Source organism: Malaclemys terrapin, chromosome 14, assembly GCF_027887155.1.
Source record: "Malaclemys terrapin pileata isolate rMalTer1 chromosome 14, rMalTer1.hap1, whole genome shotgun sequence".
Lineage (NCBI taxonomy): Eukaryota > Metazoa > Chordata > Testudines > Emydidae > Malaclemys > Malaclemys terrapin.
In genome coordinates this window covers 8,315,884-8,340,434 of record NC_071518.1, presented here as the reverse complement: position 1 = coordinate 8,340,434, position 24,551 = coordinate 8,315,884, and the positions used below count along the sequence as shown (strand labels likewise).

The window sequence follows — 24,551 nt, the reverse complement described above, 5'->3', positions numbered from 1 at the left end:
ATTAATTTCATTAATCGCTTGACAGCCCCCCAAAAAAGAAAATTTAGTGTTTCAGTAAGCAGTCAAAACAACCCTACCTGCATTTGTGTGGATTCGTAATCCCCCCCATCTGGAGAGGCTTTCTTTAAACAATATAAAATAAAATCACCTCTTATTTGTAACCAATGAACAGGCCTGAGCAAAGAGAAACCTCAGCCCAATGATACTTTGTGGGTAAAGATATAAATTTATAAAGAATAGGGGCTTTGGCCAGAAGTGCCATCATATCCATAGCTATAACGAAATATGCTAAAATATATGTTCTGGTAAAATTGAATAAGAATTTGCAAAATATGTAATACCTAATTAATTGTCCTTCAAGACTTCTAAGACTTCAAGAGACTCAGTCCATGGGTATTTACTTTTCCCAAAATGTTGTCATATGAATCTGCAAAGTAGAATGCATTATGTAAAAATGCTTGCACAAAATCCTGTTGATATGCCCTTAACCAATCTATAAGTAAACTGGAAACTAGTGTGTGGACAATTTCTAATGAAAGATTATCTGTATTTGGGAGTTTTCTACTCTAACCAGAAATTGACCGAGGGCTTTCTATCCCAAACCAGCAGGACTACTTGTGGAGGTAAATAGTCTAATTTTTCCCTGTCATTAGTGGTTCTGTTTGAGGCTTGTAAGTAGTAGTCTCACTCACTAAAGATACTTACGATCTGTAATTTTGCCTCAGGGCGGGGGCAAATCCTATATGACTTATTCACACATGTAGTCTTATTTGCTTACGTGGAACTACTCGCATAAGACGATCAGTTTGGCTCTTGAAATCTCATGGTACTGACCTAGCCCAGCTCTGCTTTGCTTTTAAACTAGATGAGATCAGACATATTCAGAGTAGCACAGAAATGGCTGTTTAAAGAGAAACTGTCAACTTTAAAATTATACTACAGTCTCATTTTTTCCCAAATATTGTTGTAACACCTAAAATATTATAAGTGAAAGAAATTACAGGAACTGTTCTTTAGTTTGTTGTTGATTTGAAAGCACTTCGTTTTGTCATTTTGGTTATTTTTTCTGTATAGCCAGATACTATTTTTTCCCCCTGCTTATATGTATCTTTCACCACGGAAGAGGAGAGAAAAATGTATTTTTTTGAAAATTATTATAAAACTGCAAAGTTGGCAAACGGTACTTAAACGGATATAGTCCTTGAAATTACTTTTAATTTTTTTAAAGTGATTAGATTAAATTGACTAGATGTAAAGCATCCAGCAATTGACTCAATACCAACATTGTTATTCCTGTATTTATTTTATCACAAGATGCACTTATACTTTGGTTATATATTATTTGTGTTTTCTTACCCCGTTAACTTTAAAATGTGTTAAACTGCACTGCACAAGTTTAAAAATTATGAAGGTTATTGCTGTAGTAAAATGGTGAAGAACAATTTGACTTTACCCTTTACCCCTTTGACTTAAAGGGCCATTGGAAAATATATAGGTTCATTTTCAGGTTTGCAGTTAATTGTTTTTGAAAGGTTTTACAAATACTGTGGCTCTAGGGTCACAGGCAGCAGATGAGCATTAAGCTCTCATTTAAAAAAGTCAAAACATTTATTTTGTTAAAAGTTCATAAAAAATGGTGTCGTAAAATAGTGAGATTTAACATTTATATTTTGTGAAACTGAATTTTTAACTTTTATTTAAGATGTGATTTTTTTTGAATTGTGTGTTGAGTACTTTAAAAGGATAGCTGAGTTAAAAAAACCTTTTAAAACAAATTCCCATATTTTCAGCTCTTAGCAGTTGGAGTAAGTTAGAGTAGTCTTGGGGTTTCTCCATCTGTTCTGTGGATCAGCTCTACGTAGAGCTGCAATAAAAGCAAAGCCACCTGGATGTACCTGATCAGCCAGACCATAGAAGGTAGCTCAATGGGTGGTGGAGTAGGTTTGTCTATCATATACATACATATACACACATTTAACTTTTTGTAATTTGTTAATACAAATAAGTATATCCAAAATATATGTACCAAAAACTTTAAAAAAACCTCATGTCACTAAAATTTTAAATACTTTTAATGTTAAAATAATAAATTTTTCTATTGATGTTTAGGTTCTCTAATGTTATTTTAAAAACATAAATCTGAATTTGGGGCCTAAATTGACCTGATGGCATACCTTTAAGTCTGTCATGCAGTCAGTCTAAAACTAACACAGTATTTCATATGCTTTGAGCTTAGTGGTTATATTAACCTGCTGACGCGGCAGGTTTGGCTGATCGCGGACCCCACTGGCTGCGGTTCACCGTCCCGGGCCAATGGGGACGGTGGGAAGTGGTGCGGGCCGAGGGATGTGATGGCCACGGCTTCCCGCTGCCCCCATTGGCCCAGGACGGCGAACCGCGGCCGAACCTGCCACGTCAGCAGGTAAATAAACTGGCCCGGCCCGCTAGGGTGCTTACCCTGGCGAGCTGCGTGCCGAACGTTGCCGACCCCTGTTCTAATATTTGTATTAGGCTTTTATGATTTTGGCCCAATCTGACATGGTGGTGAGTTCTGGCTTTAGGGGGAGGTAAGAGCGTTTATCAGCTTATCACTTCATCTAACTGGGCCTGTTAATGTTTTGTAATTTTACATTTTAAGTGATTTAAAGTAGCAGCGTTGTGCAGTTTAATGACAAATCTGACCGACTTTAAAATTGTTATAATACTATAGGGAATTTACATTAGATTCTAAATACCTCTTATCAAAACAATGAATTGTTCTGTCTAAAAAAAATAAACTTTCTAAAAATCATTTTATCAGTGATAGTGTACACACAAAGTTGAAAAGTCTCTGGAACAAAGATTTTTAACCCCCCCCTCCCCCCCCAAATTAATAGGCAAACATACCTTTTTTTCTTTTGAGGGGATATTGCATAGAGTAGAGAGTAGGAATCACTTAATAGTAATTTTAAAATCACAAGTCTTCTTACAAAGTGTATGACTGGCTGAAACTTGATGTGTTGATCTTACACCTCTTAGTATCAACCCTAATCTGGAGGGACTACTTTGAGAGGAGAGAGGATAGTTCAGTCTCCGTGTTGATTGGATCCACATCATATGTGCATGCCATGGTGGCTTAGTTGTGTATAACCAACTCAGTTCATATAATAATAGTCAAATTGTGCCATATATGTGTACACGAGCCACCTAGTGTCTTGTTCATCTTGCGATAGTGAATATTGCTATTAAGCCCTTTTGTATCAGTTAGTACTAGGGCTGTCAATTAATCGCAGTTAACCTACGCGATTAACTCAAAAATTAATCGCAGTTTTAATCGCACTGTTAAACAATAGAATACCAATTGACATTTATGAAATATTTTGGATATTCAACATTTTCATATATATTGTATTCTGTGTTGTAAATGAAATCAAAGTGTATAATATTTTTGATTACAAATATTTGCAGTGTAAAAATGATAAACAAAAGAAATAGTATTTTTCAATTCTCCCCATAGAATTGTAGTACAATCTCTTGGTCATAAAAGTGCAACTTACAAATGTAGGTTTTTTGTTTTGTTACATAACTGCCATGCAAATGCCTGTTCTCACTTTCTGGTGACATTGTAAATAAGAACAGGGAATCATTTATCTCCTGAAAATGTAAATAAACTTGTTTGTCTTAGCAGTTAGCTGAACAAGGAGTAGGACAGAGTGGACTTGCAGGTCCTAAAATTTTACATTGTTTTATTTTTGAATGCAGTTTTTTTGTACATAATTCTACATTTGTAAGTTCAACTTTCATTATAAAGAGATTGCACTTAGTACTTGTACTAGATGAATTGAAAAATACTATTTCTTTTATCATTTTTACAGTGCAAATACTTCCAATCAAAGATAAATATAAAAATGAGCACTGTACACTTTGTATTCTGTGTTGTAATATAAATCAATATATTTGAAAATGTAGAAAGCATCCAAAAATATTTAAATGGTATTCTATTATTGTTTAACAGTGCAATTAATCGCGATTAAATTTTTCAATCGCTTGACAGCCCTAGTTAGAACCAGTTACCCAAGATAAAAGGCCTTACCAGTCACTTTAACTTCCAGCACCTCTGTTGCTTTCATCAACAAAATATGTTGGTCTGAAGCTGGTAATGGTCTCAATGAACATGTAATAGGTATGGTTATGGTGCTTCTTCGGGATCAGTTCTTCCACAAGTGCCTTTATCTTCTGACTGTCATCTTACCACCTTTCCTGATATCAGAAGAAATGTGGGAACATAGACTTGTAGGTTAATTTTCCAACAAACTTTCATTCCATTAATTTTGGCAAGATTTATTTTCTTTACCAAAGAGTTAAGTCAAATAACTTATATTGCTGTATCATAAGTGAACTTACATTAAAATTTAGCTTTAAACATAATGAATATCATTAGAATATTGTTACAATAGTTTATAGGCATTTTGAGACTAAAATCCCCATTCTTAAATTATCCTTTGCTATTTCATTCTTGTTTCAAAATGACTGCAAGATTTTTAATAAATCTGTACTACTATTCTTCCACCAGGTGGGAGCAGAGACACATTTCATAATGGGTGTGTTTGTAATGTAACAAAATAACAATATGATTATATTCCGTTTTCTTTAGCAGCTTGGATTTTGGTAACTGTTTTTCAAAGGGAAGAGTTCACAGTAGAAATTACTCTCCAATCAAAAGGAGACTGTCTCTAGTAACAGCTGGCTTAATTGTAATAAAGTGATTGTTATAGTATAGAGAGCTTCTGTGTGAATACTGGCCATTCAACTGAGAATCTAAATACCTCATTAAAACTTGTAATCACTGTGGTTTTCTGATCTTATGGGAAAAGATAATTACTAATCTTGATTATTGGCTGTAAGTGCTGAAGAACATTTTAAAACTTTGGATGTGAAATACGTTAAAGTGCTGTTAGGGGAGGTTGTATAAGTACATACAAATGTGTGTAAAATATTAAAAGAATTTCATTTTATTTTTTTTAATTAATTCCCTTTGCCTAGCTCTGCTGTGCTCCATTTCAGGTCCTGATTCTCTTCTCCCTAGGTGGACATAACTGTATACTAATTATGTCAAACTTTTATTTCTGTCTTGTCATCTGATTTCCCCAGGAATCTCTGAGAACATCCCTCTCCCCCCCATCTTGTGGTTCAAACTTAGGACTAGGAATCAGGAAATCTAGGTTCTGTTTCTAACATTCACATAGATATGTGTGTGACCTTGGTCAGGTCACTTTTTTGTGCCTCAGTTTCACCAACTGTTAAATGGGGACTTAACCTCACAAATCACCTGTGAGGTCTAACTTAAAGTTTGTAAAGTATTTTTACCTCAGATAGAAGGTGCTATAGTAGTGCCAAAGAATCATTGCATAATCTTTTAGGGGCCTTTGTGATTTTAACCCTCTGTCTTCTAGAAGAAGGTTCTATAAAGCTTAAACATGCTGCTTGTTGAGTGAAGTAATTAATTTTGCTCCAAGGGCTGACACGGGCACAGCTACTGCCATCCTAGGGACACAAGACTCAGGACTAGAAATGAAGGATGGCAGAGTTAGGCCAGTGGGATGCCTTGGAAATATGAAATTGAAATGTGTTTTCATATCACACCATTGTAGATATTGGTTTAATTTTAGGGTTGCTCACAATTGTGGTCCTGCTGGGACTCTTTGTCCACCTGAAAAGTATTTGCCATTGAAACTTTCAATATTCTTCAACTCTGGGTTATAGTTAATCATAAGATGTAGTAAAATCATTATTTAGTGGGTATTTTTAAATTAAAAAATGGAATGCTAACTCTACCTAGATAGCGTCTGTTAACTTATTTTGGATGGATAGAGGATATCCACTCTGTTTTAAAGTGTCTATTTCTTTTCTTTTGCTAGTATGTTAAGCTTTGAACTGACCTCTTATTTAAAGGATGGTATTGATTAGAGAGAATTAGAAATAGACACATGTTAATACTTGATAAATTTTCCAGCAATTGGATTGAAATCATAACAAGATTCTCAAAACTACATGTTTTAAAAACATACTCTGAAACACAAGTGGAATTTATTTGTCTAGATCAGTGGTTCTCAATTTTTTTAATGCCATGACCCTATGTTAGAATATAAAAATTGTCCGTAGTCTCCCACCTATTTAGTCATAAAGAAAGGGGAAGAGAGTGTTTGTAAACCCACTTCTCCCTGGCCGCACCTCCTTCAGGTTAAAGCAGAGTGTTTTTTTATTTCCTGGAGATGTTCTAGATCTAAACATTGTTTCCAAAACCAACTTCATGGCCACCAGAGGATGCTAAAGATCCTAGCATTACTGGTTGTTTCTTCAGTTTACTTCTGACTGTAAGAAAAACAAATAAAAATTAAGTTTAATTTATGTTTAAAGAAGATAATGGTGAGGAATGAAATAAACATTTTTCACAAATTCCAAACTTCAGTATTGATTGTTGTTAGAATGGAACATTCTAGGACAGAGTCTTAGTTTAGCTTTTATATAAACTGAAAGTGTTTAGAGAATATCAGGAAGCATTTTTCCTAATTTACTACTTTGAAACTTTCTGTGTTTTAATCTGATGTAGAAGAGAGGTGATATATTATCAGAATGGCAATTTCTTTTTAAGTATGGAAAGGTACTTTTTGAAGTGCAAATTGTTGTTTTGTAATAGATAAAATTAGTAGAGACTTGTACCAGAAATTTTAAGGTACAACTTAAGAAAGCTTTAAGGGGAAGATAATGTGTTTAGCAACCCACTTAAATTAAATATTTAATCTATTAACTAAATGTTTTTAAAGCTTAAACATTTATAAATCATGCAGCATCAAAGTGTGATATATTTATACTTCCTTTTATTCCCAATAAAATATTTTATATGATGATGTCTAAACTTTAAAAGCTAAAATCTTTCCTTCTAAACAATTTTTAGGGACCGTTCTGTTTCCTGCTGCCTCTTAATATAACTGTTAATTGGATTGTTGAAAGATTTAACTGTTTGGTAGTTTCCAGTATATATTGTTATGATATGAACTAACTTTGTGGTGAAAGTACTAAATTAAAATAGTAAAGAATAGTATTACCAATGGGGCACTGGATTTAGGTAAAAGGACCTGGATTTTATTTGTGGTTCTGCCACTTACCTGTTGTGTGATTTTTGGGCAGGTCACTTCACCTCTTTGTGCTTTCATTTCTCCTCTCACCCTTTGTCTCTCTCGTCTATTTAGATATGCTTGCTGTGAACGTGTTAGGTCTGATCTGCGTTAAAAAGTTAGGTTGACTCAGCTATGTCACTCAGGGATGTGAATAATTCACAACACATAGAGAGCTAATTGTTCCTGGTGTAGACCGCATTAGGTTGATGGAAAAATCCATCTGTTGACCTAGCTACTGCCTCTTGTGGAGGTAGATTACCTATGCTAATGGGAGAACCCCTCCCATTGGCATAGGTAGCATCTACACTGAACTTCTACAGTGTCGCAGCTGCAGCATTTCAAGTCACTCTCTTGAGTTTATACATAGCCTAGCACAATGTGGCCCCAATCTTATTAGGACCCAGATGCTTCTGTAATAAAAGTAGTAATAATCCACTCTTGTTATAAAGGTACACTATTTGCTTAAGCTCCACATTTCACCTATCTTGTAAATTTGTTGTGGGGTGCTGTGCAGGTTCTAAACATCGCATCAGATTTTGAAAAGAGCCCCACATCTAATCCTGTGTAGGTACTGAAATAAATGGCTATATTTACAAAAGTGCTCATCCCCTGTTTTTCTCACTTTCGCAAATGTGATTGCCTTATTTTGAAGCCTAAGTGGAAGCTGAGCAGTTTTGGAAAGGTGGCCCTAATGATGGATGGTGAGCACTTTTGAAGATCTTGGCCCCATTTTTAAAACGTAGGGGACAAGAGACACAGATGGGTATTTATGTAAATCAATGTGTTGTGCTTTCTTTGTTGCTCTGAAACAGCTAGTAACTAACATGCATTATGTTAATATCAGTCCATGCTGGTGCACAAAGATATTTTGGGTACAAAATTGTGTACATTAAACTGAAACAACTGTCAATTTCAGTTCCGTTCAAACTAAGAGAAGTTTGCTAATTGTTCAATAAAATTGGCTAAATATCCAATAAAATTGGTTGCAGGGGATTACAACTAACGGAGATTTATATATTTATTTAAAAAAATATATGCATACTGAAGTCTTGTCATTGTTTTATAAGATCATAGGAGTAGGAAAAGCCTTATTAAAGATTTGATATTAATCCTCACCCAAACTGGAGATAATCTTTCACTGAAAAGGATGTATCTGATATTATACTGTTATGCTGAGGAGTACTGCAGACTGCATCTTTGAGGTTGGATGTGAACGGACCCTTTAATTAATATAACTTTCAAGAATGAATTAATCAGAAGCCAGCAATCTAAGAGATAAGGGGGTTGTGAACTTTCTCCGGAATTTGGGCTAAGTGGATGCAGGGCTTTTTTTTTGTTTGTTTGTTTTTGTTTTTTGGAGCATTGGTGTGTGTGCGCACGCGCGCGCAGAGGCAAAAAAAGCAAGAAAGCCAAGCAGTAGCTGGTGAGCATAGTGTGATCCTTGAAAAACCTTGAGAGTATGCTTTTGGGTCTGTTGGCTAAAGAGGCTTGCAGCTGTAAGCTAAGAAACTGCTTCTTTTGTTCTTGAGTCTTTCTGAATTCAAAGAAGCGGGACATGTACATTATTTGCATCTGAGAAAATACCAGACTCCATCAATTTCTACATCGAACTGGAACATCCATAGGGCCTAATCTTTGACTAGCTGTGTGGGTCAAAAAGGGGCAACAGTACTTTAAATTTAGCCAAAAACAGGCTTTGAGGCAGAAAAATTTGTTGTTGATAGGAATTGAGAGGGGTGATTTGCATTGTATAGCTGAATTAACTTGATGTTTGCTAGTTACCTTGTACATTTCCTTGATGCTAAACTTAATATTTTTAATTCTACAGAATTACTGGAGAATGTAAAATTAATACATAAACCAGTATCTTTGCAACCACGAGGGCTGATCAATAAAGGAAACTGGTGCTATATCAACGCTGTATCCTTACCTTGGGGAAAATGAAATCTAATTTAAATTCATTAATTTGTATAGTATGGTAATTGTCAGTGTTATGTAGAATACACAATAGACCTGCAGCATTAGATTGACAGTGGTTCTAATTAGCTGCATTAACTGTCTGAATTACCAGTATTGCATACAATTAAAAAAAATTTGTACACTTCAACTATGACTACTGTATGTTGCAAAAGTCCTTACGGTTGTATACCAAAAGAAATAGTGGGTTCTTCTTTGAGGAGTGTCCCTGTGGGTGCTCCACTGCAGGTGTTGGTGCGTCCCCGTGCCTTTGATCGGAGAATTTCAGCAGCAGTGCTCGTCTGGGTTGCGCATGCACTCTCCCCGTCTCGTGCTGTTGTTGGCGCTTATCTAGTGCCACGAGACCCGACCCTCCTCAGTTCTTTCTCAACTGTCCTTGGCCTGAGACGAAGCTCCCAGCAGTGTTAAGACTGATAGCTATACTTAGAATTTAGAATAGTTTAGAGTAGTCTTTAGTACCCTACTTAGGTTTACTTATCCCTTTTCCCCCGTTTATATTCTTTTTTCCCTGTTTATATATCCACTTCACCTCTGGCCCCTCCATTCTCTAGTGAGGAAGAAGATACTGAAGAGGAGGGTGCCTTCTCATCTCAGCACTCCTCTCCCATTCAATCTACTGCAGCTCTAGGTCCACCTGTACAGTCTTAAAATCCATCACAGGGTTGACACCCCCCATGGATGCCACTGCTTATGCCATTCCCCACTCAGTGGCCCTCCTGGCAACCCTGGGTCGCATACAGGAGATAGTACCCCAGACTCCCCCACAACCCCAGTTGCTCCACCTTCAGAACCCCCTGAGGAGAGCGTTGAACAGGAGGAAGCCTGGGATCAGGATACATCTCCAACATTTCTTCCTTGTCCCTGGACAAGGCCATAATGCCACTGCCACCTACATTTGCGGACAATTTTAAAATCTTTCAAGAACTCTAAAAGAATCACTGATACAAACGATTGGACATTCTCCCTATAGCCTCCTCATCTAAAATTGTGCTTCTCATAAATGACACATTCATGCAGCCAGCCAAAAACATATGGCAAATCCCGACTATGATACCGCCCACCTGCAAGTGACCAGATAAGTACTACATTCCCCCTACTGGACTAAACTTCTTATTTTCTCACCCCGCACCGAATTCAGTACCCAGATCCACTCCTTACGACAAAGAGTGGAAATGTTTGGATCTTTTTGGCTGCAGGGCCTATTCATACGGCACTCATCAGTTCCGGATTGCCACATATGCTGCCTTAATAGCAAAATACAACCACACAAATTATTCCAAACTTGCTGAGTTTATTTACATCATACTGGAGAACAAGAGAGTCCAATTTAAGTCCATAATTTTGGAGGGCCAACTCCTATCCAGAACAGTCTTTAGATGCAGCCAGGACAGCAGCACGCTCCACGGACACTGCCATAGTTATGTGCCAGGTTTCATGGCTCCATTGGTCTGGCTTCCCAAGGGAGGTTCAATCCACTGCCAAGGACCTCCCATTCAATGCCAGAAGCTGTTGATGGCAAAAACTGATGAATCACTTCATACCCTGAAAGACTCAAGGGTGATGCTCCGCTCCCTGAGTATATACACTCCTAAGTCAAAAAGAAAACAGGGTAAATACTACCCCACACAGCGCGCAAGGTCTGGCCCATGCGTCTCACTACAGAGGTACTATGACATGCAACGGCAAAGACAGAAGCCTCCAAAGCATCGCCAACCTCCAGCCCAATCATGGACATCCCACCCGCCCTCTGCAAAACAACAATTTTGAGGGTTTGGTCAAGGACCCAAAAGACCTCCCCCATTCTTCAATATTGACGCCATCATTAACCATCCCCTGTTTTGGATACTGGATGACCCCTTTCTACCCAGTGTGGCAATCCATCACCATGGACAAATGTGTTCTGGAGATAATCCATTCATGCTATACAATACCATTCATCTCTATCGCCACCACCCATCTTCCCTCCTAATCCCTCTTCAGGGATCCCTCTCATGAACACCTATGGCAAGAAGTAAACCACCTCCTACATCTGGGCACTGTGGAACACATACCATCACAACACAGAAGGGGAAGGGCTTTTAGTCCCACTACTTTTTAACCCAGAAAGAGAACGGAACATGGAGGCCTAGCTTAGACCTCAGAAAACTCAACAAATTTGTAAGGGTCCAATGGTTCAGGATGGTCACATTAGCAACAATAATACCAACACTGGAGTGGGGGGACTGGTTTTCAGCCCTTGACCTCCAAGATGCCTATTTTCATGTAACCATATATCTCGCGCACAGGAGGTTCCTAAAGTTTACTCTGGGCACAGAACATTGTATTGATAAAGTTCTGCCATTTGGCCTGTCGAAAGTACTTTGGTTTTTTTCCAAAGTGCTTGTGGTAGTGGTGTGACACAACTCCACAGACAGGGAGTGACAGTTTTTCCCTATCTGGACGATTGTCTGTTAAAGGCACCCACCGAGGCAAATGCCATAGACACTACGCAGATGACAATCACACTTTTCTCACAGCTGGGACTACAAATCAACATACAAAAATCAGTACTAACACCCGTGCAGAAACTGGACTTCATCAGGGCGCATCTTGACGCTCTAGAGGCAAAAGTGTCACTACCAGCGACCAGATTTCTCACTACAGATATCGGCAGGGACTTGCCTCCAACTACTAAGCCATATGGTGGCAACCACATTCGTGGTACGACGCGCATCTTCACATGCGCTGCCTTCAGGGCTGGCTAAGAACAGTTTACATACCACACAGACACAGCCTAAACAGACGCCTTATAATGCCATTCAGAGTCAAAGACTCGCTACGCTGGTGGACGCAATCCAACAATGTGTGCGTGGGAGTTCCTTTCACACAGACTTCCACCTTCATTGATTCTCACAACCAACGCCTCCTTGACTATTATGTCTGTCCAACCAGTGGGAGAGTTAGGAGTCCTCATGGCACATTTATCTTATACTGTCTTTTTCAAAGGTAAGGTCACCCTAAGATCTCATCCTAAATTTTTATCTAAAGTGCCCTCCTCTTTCCACCTGAGACAACCAATCCATCTTCCCTCATTCTTCCCCAAACCTCATGGGAGTAAACCGGAGTCAGTATTACACACGCCTTAGCGTTCTACCTTGAGAGAACCAAGACCTTCAGAAAGTTACCAAAACCTCAGTTACTGCACAGGGTGAAGAACCTTCTTTTCTTCGAGGAGCATTCCTGTGGGTGCTCCACTTCAGGTGACTGGCGAGCAGTGCCCCTCAGTGGATGGAAGGGGCTTTGAAGTTGCATGAGTAATTGATAATACTCTTAAGTCCTACCAATGCATCCAATCTTGAGCTCTGATCTATCGCATAGTGTTTTGTAAAGGTGTTCATGGACGCCCAGGTGGCTGCTTTATATATGTTCATGGTGGGCACACTATTGAGAAAAGCTGCTGAGACTGATAATGTCCTGGCAGAGTGGGTTCGGATCTTCAGTGGGGGTTGTATGTCATGCTGTTGGTAGCATAGGTGAATGCATTCAGAAATCCATTTGGACAGCCTCTGCTTGGAAATGGCGGAACCTTTATATTGTTCCAAAATTGAAATTAAAAGATCTCTGAGATAGTGTCCTGTGGGTGCTTCACTACCCACCTTTCTCCTCTCTACTTCGGAGTTCAATCTATGGACTCAGGGTGAAAAAGGAACTCGGGGAGGAGGGGTGTCTGGTTGCACAGTACTAGATAGGCTCCAACAAAGGCGTGAGACGGGGGAGAGCGCATGCACGACCCAGACAACTGCTGAAATTCTCCAATCAAAGATACAGGGATGCACCAACACCTGAAATGTAGCACCCACAAAGGCACCATCTCGAAGACCTCATTTACTGCACAGAGTGAGTAACCTCTTTTCAGGTGAACTAAAAAAAAAAAAGAGAGAGAGAAATACAAGACATGTACTAGTCTTCTATATCATACCCTCATAGATTTGTCTGCTTCATTCCATTCATTCATTTATGAGAAGCTATCTGTCCTAAGACATGATTAAATAAGTATATTCAGATTTGACTATTTGGTTTTGTTGTTGACATGGGATTTTTTTTGTTCATTTATTTGGAATTTTTTGAGGCGCAACCTCCAGTGAGGCCTGATGAACAAGACACAAATGCCATCTTGCTTTGTTTTGTGGCTCCTCTCTGCAATAGCTTTTCAGATAAGATCTTTCAGACTATCAGACTAAAACTGTAGTTTTACATTGTTGGGAACAGTCAGAGGGAAGTTTTGCAGAAGTTCTTTCCTTTTCCTAAACTATATAGCACACTTACCTTTATTTGAAATGTAAACATTAAAAATGAGGGCTGTCAATTAATCGCAGTTAACTCATGCGATTAACTCAAAACAATTAATTGTGATTAATCTGTTTTAATTGCACTGTTAAATAGTAGAATACCAGTTGAAATGTATTAAATATTTTGGATGTTTTTCTACGTTTTCAAATATATTGATTTCAATTACAACACAGAATACAAAGTGTACAGTACTCACTTTAAAATACAAGTACTTTATTACTTTTATTACAAATATTTGCACTGTAAAAATGATAAATGAAATAGTATTTTTCAGTTCACCTCATACAAGTACTATAGGGCAATCTCTTTATCGTGAAAGCGCAACTTACAAATGTCGATTTTTTTTGTTACATAACTGCAGTAAAAAACAAAACAACGTAAAACTTTAGAGCTTAGAAGTCCACTCAGTCCTACTTCTTGTTCAGCCAATCGCTAAGAGAAACATATATATATATATATATGTATGTGTATGTATGTATGTATGTATGTTTATATATACGGGAGATATTGCTCCCTGCTTCTTATTTACCATGTCACCTGAAAGTGAGAACAGATGTTTGCATGGCACTTTTGTAGCTGGCATTGTATTTACATGCCAGCAGGTATTTACATACCAGATCTGCTAAACATTCATATGCGCCTTCATTCTTTGGCTACCATTCCAGAGGACACGCTTCCATGCTGCTGATGCGCATTAAAAAAATAATGCATTAATTAAATTTGTGACTGAATTCCTTGGGGAGAATTGTATATCTCCCACTCTGTGTTTTACCCGAATTCTGCCATATATTTCATTTTATAGCAGTCTCGGATGATGACCCATCACCAGCATGTTGTTCGTTTTAAGAACACTTTCTCTGCAGATTTGACAAAACGCAAAGAAGGTACCAATGTAAGATTTCTAAAGATAGCTACAGCAGTCAACCAAAGATTTAAGAATCTGAAGTGCCTTCCAAAATCTGATTGGGATGGGGTATGGAGCATGCTTTCAGAAGTCTTCAAAGATCAACACTCCAGCGCAGAAACTACAGAACCCAAACCACCAAAAAAGATGATCAACCTTATGCTGGTGGCATCTGACTCAGATGATGAAAATGAACATGTTTTGGTCTGCACTGCTTTGGATCGTTATTGAGCAGAACCCACCATCAGCATGGACGCATGTCCTCTGGAATGGTGGTAGAAGCATGAAGTCACATATGAATCTTTAGTGCATCTGGCATGTAAATACCTTGCAACGCCAGCTACAACAGTGCCATGCGAACGCCTGTTCTCACTTTCAGGTGACGTAAATGAGAAGTAGGCAGCATTATCTCCCGTAAATATAAACAAACTTGTTTGTCTGAGTGATTGGATGAAGAAGTAGTAGAACTGAGTGGACTTGTAGGCTCTAAAGTTTTGCATTTTTATTTTTGAATGCAGTTTTTTTTACATCATTCAACATTTGTAAATTCAACTTTCATGATAGATTGCACTACAGTACTTGTATTAAGTGAATTGAAAAATATTTTAATTTTTACAGTGTGGATATTTATAATAAAAAAAATAAAGTGAGCACTATATACTTTGTATTCTGTGTTGCAATTGAAATCAATATATTTGAAAATGTGGAAAACATCCAAAAATATTTATATAAATAGTATTCTATTGTTTAACAGTGTGATTAGTCGCAATACATTTTTTTAACTGCTTGACATCCCTAGTTAAAATATGTGACTAGAATAAAACTATATCATGCTATATTGTAGGTTTATTTTCAAGTGACTCTTGTGAATTGAAAGCAGGAGCATTATCTTTTTACAAAATGAGGAAAATCCTTTCATTAATTTAATTGTGATTATTGCATTGGTCCTTTGTATGCAGATAAAGGATTTTACTTCCTGCTCTGCATAAAGTTTGTCGTTGGATATTTAATGTATATCTAGACTATATCTTCTGAATAGCTCCTTAATACAGTGGACAGACACTGCAGGCTTTGGTTGCTTGCCCTCCGATGTATCACCTAATGAAGTCAATTCCAGTGTATTCAAAATCACAGCGGCCATGCACCTCAACACCAATGATAGACAGTTTGTAAGTAATTTGTTGGAAAATCTTTGTATTTACTGTCATTGTTTTAAGTAGTTGAACACAAAGATCTAACAAACCATTGTAGTATTGCAGTTGATAAAAATTGATATATAATTACATTCAGTAGGCTATGGGTTTTGATTTGTTTGCTTTTGTAGTTAGCTTCTGGTTAGTGAAGGGAGCAGAATATTTCTTTAAACTTTTGTTCAGGAACATCACTTTAGATATATCAAAGTGTACTGAATCTGCAACAGTAGATTGTAATAAAACTCCAAGTCCTTAATTAGCCATTTTTACCTTATCAGACTACCAGTGACCATGTTCATTTTCACATATTTGAACCTAATATTACTCACTTTATTATAGTATGATCTTAGCTTGATTTTGGCCAGCTAGGGCCCACTTTGATCTAATATTTTGACTGATTTACATGGAAATCTATCCTGTATAGATAAATAATATTTAGTTAACATGGTGGTGATGCCCAGTTGTTGTTTCCTTTCTATTTCAGTGTTCGTCTAATGAACGAGTTCACTAATATGCCAGTACCTCCTAAAGCAAAACAAGGTGAGTGGGGAAAAAAAGTCTTCAGAATAGATTGCTAAACATCAAATGGTATAAACTCTTTGAGGGCGGGATCCTTTCCTTATTGTGTGTTTTGGGTAGTGCCTGATGTAATGGGATTGGAGTTCATAAGCACTAATGCAATATACATAATTTTCTAAATATGACTTGTGCTGTACCTGAAAAGGGTCCATCACATACATAAGGAAAGAAAAAGCATTTCTCTATGTAATTAAGCTGTCTCATGGGTTTCACATTATCTCAGACTAATCCATTGTATTATGCATTTACAAAAAAACTCTAGTTTTACTTGAGAAATTTATTTACATTTGTTATACTATTCTGGGTTAGATAATTAATGGTAGTGTTTCATACTACAAAAGATACCATGGAAATGAGTCATTAGTTCCAATGACTTCCAAACAGGTGAGATATTTCTTTGGTTTGTCTTTTAGTTTTTGCCTTGGTGAAACAAATCTGTCTTACTTATGTGATTAATTTTTGGGGTCATTTTAACTACAGATGGTAATCTGTCAGCATAGTTTCTGAGGCCAGATGTCTTCATTAGTTTGAACGTTCAGCGTCAATAACTTTTATGGGTTTTTCCCGACCCCACAATTTGCCTGCCTGGTTTTGACCTGCCTCGTCGCCAGTGGTCCCTGTTGAACACGTTCTGGACCGGGCAGTCTTTGTGCAGCCAACCAGTATTGCTGGGGCCTTCGTGACAGTCTTTTGTGCAGCTGTGGTACAATATAGACGATGATGCACATTGTTGATGAATGCCTGCCGACTAGGTTCAGCGGTGGCCTAGAAGAACTGCATCACGCCACTGAAGATGCCATCGCTTGGCTACACGACTATGCACATGCTAGATAAATAAATGGGTTTTTCCCTAGCTGATATATAATGTAACAAGTGACCTGTTAGTAATAGGAACATAAACCAAGAGACTTAAGAATAGGTTTTCTCTGAGTACAAAATAGACACAGGGGGGGAAAAAAAAATCCAGAATTGTAAATTCGTTCATTTTCTCATATGTTCTGGTCAGCTCAATTTGGTAAAGTGTAAGAGATTAACATCTTTTAAAATACTGACTTGGTGTTAGTTTTTCTGGACCATCTACTGATTCAAGTAGACACATGATTCTTGAGGAAAGTTGCAGAAAAAAAGGCCATATCATAGAGCAGGGGTCGGCAACGTTCGGCACACGGCTCGCCAGGGTAAGCACCCTGGCGGGCCGGGCCAGGCCAGTTTTATTTACCTGCTGACGCGGCAGGTTCGGCCAATCACGGCTGCGGTTCGCCGTCCCGGGCCAATGGGGGTGGCGAGAAGCGGCTTACCCTGGCGAGCCGCGTGCCGAACGTTGCCAACCCCTGTCATAGAGATTCTAATCTTAATTTAAGAGAATCTTAGTTGGTCAAAAACTATTTAAAAATCATCAAAAATCATTTCTGGATTCTAAAAGCCACGTAAGATCTGTGAAGCCTTTGTAACAAGTGTAAAACAGAAAAAAGGTGTGTGGGATTCAGTTCTTAAACTGCTAGATAAAATACCCGAACTGGATGAAATAGGGAGAGATTGCAGGTGACACTTTATGTTAATGCTGATAGTAGCTATTACAATGCTATACTAAAACATGTCTGTTTAAAAAAATAAATAAAACACCACACACCATTTGATAAGTTAGAAGATGAAGATGTTCTTTTTGTTTGGGCAGGTTTTGTGGAGTAAAATTAATGCATTTGTGCTAGAGAATGTTTTTATAAAGGGGGGAAATATAAGTTCTTGAAACATTTTTGACATTGAACTTGTTAGTCATTAATACACTTTAATACTTTCTCTGGAAATCATAAAAAATTAAATCTTAATACACACACAGTCTTCCTTTTGGTCAAACAGCTCATAACATGTCATTTGAATATGGTTTATTTCAGCTGCTTGGTCATATAACTACTTGGTGAAGCAGTGAGTCTAACTTTCCACTTCATGCTTTCTCAATATTGCTTATTTTGATATTATGTCACTTCTGTTTGCCTTGCAGCTTTAGGTGATAAAATTGCAAGAGACATCCGGCCTGGAGCTGCCTTTGAACCAACATACATCTATAGGCTGCTGACGGTTATCAAGTCAAGCCTGTCAGAAAAGGTGCTGTTTAAAAATCTTTAAAGTGCATGTATCTAACAGTGTACATAAACTAAATTGCATTTCAAAGCAGCCAATATTCTTAATATTTTTCTTAACAAAATAAAAGCCATAAAATCAGTCCTGTGTTTGTTTCACACACAAAAAATTATATTTCACAGTTAAAGTTAGTTTTTTCTTCTTAGGCTCTGAGTTTTATCATAACTGATAGTGCTGTTTGATACAAAATACCTCACAGTTTCACTAAAGTATCTGAAAATTAAGGGGACAATGTTCTGAATCTGCTTAAAATTGTAGACCCCGTACAGCGGTATAATAATTTAAATAATTAATCTTGTATTCAGGGCAGACAAGAAGATGCTGAAGAATACCTGGGATTTATCCTAAATGGGCTACATGAGGAAATGCTGACCCTAAAGAAACTTCTTTCCCCACACAATGAAAGTAAGCTCGTTGGTAGCAAGCTGAATTCATTTTCAAATACTTAACTGTAATGGCTTTTCTTTTTGGAAGGGTGAAAGGAGGGAGAATGAATTAACTCTAGGAGAGTGGTTTGAACGTGTGGAGAAGATGCCAGTCATGACATAGCACCAGTGGGAGCTTACACAAAAGACAGAAATCTATAGCTTTTATTTTGAACAGTTTTTCATTGTGAAAACCAGTAAATACTGTAGATAGAATGGGACCGTACATGCCAAATTTAATCCTGGAGAGGATTTTTTTGGGGGTGGGGGGGGCAAAGATGTAAGGTGTTACAATGAAAGCTACTGAATCAATGAGATGCTTCCCCAGTTAGGTTGGTCATATAGGCATATTGGACTTGATCTCATAACAATAAAGTAGCTTCTTGTTAAAGGTATGAACTCCGTTCCTTAGCTACTGACTTCTGTATTATTAGGGTACCTAACTCAAGTGAGAGTGATCAAAACTCAGGATGATTTACTTTAAAACAGATTTTGCTACCAAGTAGAGCCGTGGTTTCCAACTATTCACAGTATCTGAATTATGGTTTTAAAATTTCTTTCTCTACGTGGTTGATGTATAGTGTAACAGTGTAGCGCAGTGGTGGGCAACCTGTTGCTTCCCGCAGCTCCCATTGGCCAAGAACGGCGAACCGCGGCCACCGGGAGCTGCGAGCAGCTGTGCAAATGTAAACAAATGGTCTGGCGGCCCACCAGCGGATTACCCTGATTGGCCGCAGGTTGCCTACCACTGGTGTAGCTTATGTCAGTGACCTCTGATCAACTGTTGGTTAAGCTCTTGTTGTTTTCTGTACAACAAGCTTCCTAGACAAAGAATTTTTAATAATTTTGTACCCATTTATAATGGAACATATTAACTGATTTTACTAGTGCTTTGTTGCTGAAGTGAAAAAAATATAAACTGAAAACTCCACATCTTACCCTGAAAGAACTGACAGGATTTACAGTGAATTTAAAAATGGAGCTTTATCTTACAGCAACTGTTTTATTTTTGTTTGATGGTTGCCCAATTTAAAAATAAAACACCACTACTACAGCAGTACAGTCTTGTCATTATGAATTTTGGTTTTTTTAAGGTTTGGTATCCAATCTATTTAACTGGGTAAATTCTCTATGATGTAGCACTATCATTTCATATTCCCTAGCTACATTAAGTACATAACTTTCTTTGTTTGGCACCCATACAAATATTTGCTAAACCTTGTGTGTACTGTAAAATACCCAGGCAACAATGGTGTCTTGATAAGCCAAGGTTTTAATTTTCAAGAACAGCCCTTAAATTTCTAAAGTACAGCCGCAAAGGTTAATTATCTAAAGCTACATTGAACTTACTTGTTTTTTCATGTGTGATTATGTTATGTAGATAAACTGCATTCCATTAAACATTTGAGTATTCCCAGTTGCAAAATGCTCAAGGAATTGTGCAGAATATTGTCTCAAACTTGACTTTTCACAAGTTTTTTTTAAGTAAAATATGAAAGCCTCCTAATCTTCTGATAATTATTACTATAAAGAGGATAAACTTGAAACCACATCATACAAGTTCTGAATCAAAACTTTTGATAGTGTGTTTTTAAAACTATACCTTTCATTACAACTCCAGACACGTCAGGGACCTATTTCTAATCACTAAAGATAATCCTGTTGTTTACCAGCTCTCTCTCTCTCTCTTTTAAGGAAAAGTTGGGGATTATTTTATTTGTTTAAATCAATATCTACACACTTTTCTTCTTCTTAAGAAATCTGTGTTTCCAATGGTCCTGAGACGCAATCTGTAAATGAAGAGGAGGATCAGGATGAACAAGGAGAAGGTAGTGAGGATGAATGGGAACAAGTCGGGCCCCGCAACAAATCATCAGTTACTCGACAGGCTGACTTTGTTCAGACTCCTATTACAGATATTTTTGGTGGTCACATAAGGTATGGTACCTTTTATTAGACTATTTTTAATACAATAAATGATACTCTTTTGCAGTTGTGTGGCGGCATGGGCTGCATTGCCTTCACCCATAAATTTTTCCATTGCTTTGCAACTGAGAAGATACACAGCCACCGGAGACTGCACCATTATTCCATGACCAGTTTTTGGTGGTTTAAAAAAGGAAATGTGACTAGTCCACAAAGGCCAGGGAAGCTTAACATCCTAATCATGAAACAGTCTTCCAGAAGAGAGAGTTCAAAAGATTTCATGTCATTGTGTAGGTTAGTTCCCAAAAATCAGTTTGTGGTCTGTGTCACATAATAGGTGCATCTTGTTATATGTTTTACAGAGCAAAGGTTGGCTTGAAGAACCGAGATCTACAACAATTGTTTTTGAATATAAGTTGAAAAAATACATATACTTTCATGCAAAGATCTAAAGAACTTTACAATAATTAAATAGTTCAGGTTTAGAACCGTCTTGTGAAGTGCTAGCCCTTTTTATATGTGGATTAACAGATATAGTGAGTGTCTGGTGTAGTTCACAAAGACAGTGAGTGGAGAAAAATGGGAATAGAACTCAAAAGACATGACTGTCAGACAGGACTTGCTGCGGCCGGGGGGAGAGCCCCCTCCCACACTCTGAACCCCTCGGCCCCACCCTCACCATATGAATTGTGTTATGTGCACCAGTATGGAGGTGATGTATCACATCACCTCCGTATTGGTGCACGTAACAAAATTCATTCCACGCATGCATAGGAAAAATTAGAGGCAACACTGACTGTCAGTTCTTTAGACAATACTGCTTCCCAGAAGCAAGAAAGACTAAGGCTATTTCTGTGCTACAGTTTGTCAGCATAACTTACGTTGCTCAGGGGTGTGAATAAACTACCCATCCTGAGCGATGTAAATTACAACAACGTAAGCGCTGGTGTGCATAGCGCTATGTCTGTGGGAGAGTTTCTCCTGCTGACATAGTTACTGCTGCTCATGTGGGCTGGAGTAACGAAGCCAATAGGAGAGCTTTCTCCCGTCGGTTTAGTGTCTGCACCAGAAGTGCTACAGTGGCACAGCTGTAAGCTCTCTAACGTAGTCCTAACCTTATGCTATGCTTTTATTTAAAAAAAAAATTCACACCCAAAGAGATCTTTTTTTAATTCAATTATTAATTCTTGCAACAGCTTGCAGTGATGTGGAGTAGAGGCCCAGATAGGAGTACAGGAAGGCAAAAAGGGGATATGAAAAAAATAATTTAAAAAGCATTATTTAAAAATAAATAGTTTAGACTATAAAGGCAGAGTAAATACTTAAAGGAAACATATTCCAAAACAACAAATGTTAGAGTATGAAGAATTATTTTTAAAATGGAGGGCAGACATTTAATTGCTAGTTTTGCACTCCTTCTGTTGCCAGGTATGCAGTCTAGAAGTATGAATAAAACTGGTTGGTTCCTTCCATATGCAAAACACTGAAATTATTCTTCAGCGATTTGAGTCAGACAGCTGGCAAATAAAAAGATGTTTTCCATAGAATTGGCAGACAGATGTCTGTACTTACTGGAAAATTTCCCTGTCACCCTTATATATATATATATATATATATATATTGGAAGTGTGTATTTGTCATGGCCAGGGCAGTTTAGATCTCGGTATGATTATTTCATAAATTAGTTAAAATGAAATTATGGATATTTGGGAGAACACTGTGTCCCCTGTTGAAATCCACAGACAATAAATTTGAGGGATTACTGAAAAAGAGGATAAATTTGCATCGAGCAGCAGAACCGCAAGGTCCATTTCCACATCTGTTGTATACTTTCAGCCCACCCATCTCATTCAGCCTACAAACTAGGTCACACAGTAGACCGCAGAAACAGTATCCTGTCTTGAGATGTTGGAAAGCTTTCTCTGCTAGGGCTGAGGGTAGAAATAGGGAGGATTTAAAGGCAAAATTGTTGTAGTAGTTCACCAAATAAAAGCATCAGAAATAGAAAAATCAAATGGAAAAGAGAACTAAGAAAACATGGTTGAATTGGCACCGTTTTGCTTAGAGAGATTTTAGCCTCTCGTCTACATTTGTTTAATTGATTTGTTGCATTCCTACTTAGGCATCATTTCTGTAAATAATATTTTGTGAAGAAAAAAGTAGATGGTTATAAACACTTAAACATCAACCTGTAGGTCCACATTTTCATTGGGCTTCTGATTTTGTGCATTAACAGAGTGCTTTTACATTTGTAACTTGTTCAAACTTCAAATATTTGTCATTCAAATTTCAAATATTTTTCATGCAAATTTGGCATACATGTAAGTCAGAGGCCTGGCAAAAATGTTGCTTGCAAGATGCACTGACTTTACTCTCAGATGCTCTGTGATGGAAAAAATCAGGTGTGTGCTTATGCATGGGAAGAACTTTGCTTTGAAGACATTTGAAAGCTGTTTTTATACACTAGCTGCACCCACTTAGTATCAATAAACGCTATTAGTGCTACTACACTAGCAAGGAAATTATGAACAACCCACATTTTCAAAAGAAATTTTTTGAAACATTTCTATATCATACTATTGTTCAAATCCTTCCAATAACTTGTGGTTGAAATAATCCTGTATTTTGTTTAAACTGCTGCATTTTTTCCTTGTGACTAACTTTTGCTGTAGTTTCTACAAAAGAAAATGCTTTGTACATTAAATATTATGCAAACCTAAAGTCCAGCAATATTGTTGCTATCTAATGCAGTACTTTTATGCACTTTTGAAAAAAGTGCATAGTTTAGTTGTATTTCTAATTCTGTTTTAAAAAAAACATTTACCACTGGAAATTACATTTTGGAATATTATCTTTATTTATAGATTAATCTCATCTTCTGTTTGTTGATTTTAACTGGTTGAAGTTTGTGTACTGTACTTCGTTTACTATATTTTGCAGTAGATTATTACATTAAATAATCAAGTTAGGGGGGAATGGGAAAGTGTCTCAAAAACAGCACAACTCTCAACAGTGGAGAATTTTTTTTCTTTTTATAAAACATCAGGCTTCACATGAATTGAAGGTTTTGTCCTTAAATATAAGCCAAGAAGGCAATAGTAACCTGAAATAAAGATGCCAATGTCTATGGTAGAGTCCTTTCACTCTAAGGAAAATACATAGCCAAAGATGGATTGGCCTTTTGTTGGTGCTTCAGGCCTGTGCCTGAATCAAAGGAGCTGTTTTTAATACAAGCTTGCAGTACAAATATTAAACTTCTATGTTAATATTTAACTGATAATTCTGAGAGTTCAACATAGTGACTTGAATTGTGGTTTATTTTAAGACTTGCTATTTCAGAGTTTTCTGAAGGACTGTAACATGTCAAACAATAACTTATTTAGCTGTAAAGACATTATTGGTTGTGCTTTTAAATACCATCTTCAAAAACAAAGCGTGATTAGATATATTTTTAACCAAGATTCAAGCAAGCTGAAAATCAATAAAAAAATCTCCTTTTGTTAGTGTCTTTGGCAAACAATTAAACTATCAAACCATATATTCAGTTTTCATATAAAAGCTGAAATTGATTTAAATTTCCAAATATAAATAGGAAGCTGGTTCTATTACTTTAACACACAAAGACTAAAAGACTCTAGTTTGTATTCAAGACAAACCAATAAGTGAACAAAGCCTGGCTGCAAAATCTGACTTGGGGAAAAAACAAATTCTAAAGCTATTCTGGAATATATTGTTAGAAACCATGTAGAGATTTTAAATTTTAAAGTATTATGATTAGAGAACCTGAACTCAGTTAAAATTTTCACAGCAACATTACAAAATGACTAGATAACCATTAGTACTTGTCAGTTCTTAATATCTGTTCTAAAACATTTAATGTTTCAAAAATCCAGCATCATCATTGAGAAATTAAAATGTTAAT

The 24,551-nt window shown here is 37.1% G+C and overlaps 1 protein-coding gene across 2 annotated transcripts in view; it reads left to right on the top strand.

Annotated features, from left to right (window-relative positions):
* Nucleotides 1-24,551, top strand: part of USP10 (ubiquitin specific peptidase 10) — a 71,434-nt gene that overhangs the window by 36,111 nt on the left and 10,772 nt on the right. For both annotated transcript variants that reach the window (XM_054048737.1, XM_054048736.1), the window contains 6 exons: nt 8,986-9,077; nt 15,427-15,536; nt 16,045-16,100; nt 18,139-18,242; nt 18,584-18,683; nt 20,461-20,641. In XM_054048737.1, coding sequence (XP_053904712.1) covers nt 8,986-9,077; nt 15,427-15,536; nt 16,045-16,100; nt 18,139-18,242; nt 18,584-18,683; nt 20,461-20,641 — 643 coding nt within the window. The remainder of the gene's footprint in view (nt 1-8,985; nt 9,078-15,426; nt 15,537-16,044; nt 16,101-18,138; nt 18,243-18,583; nt 18,684-20,460; nt 20,642-24,551) is intronic.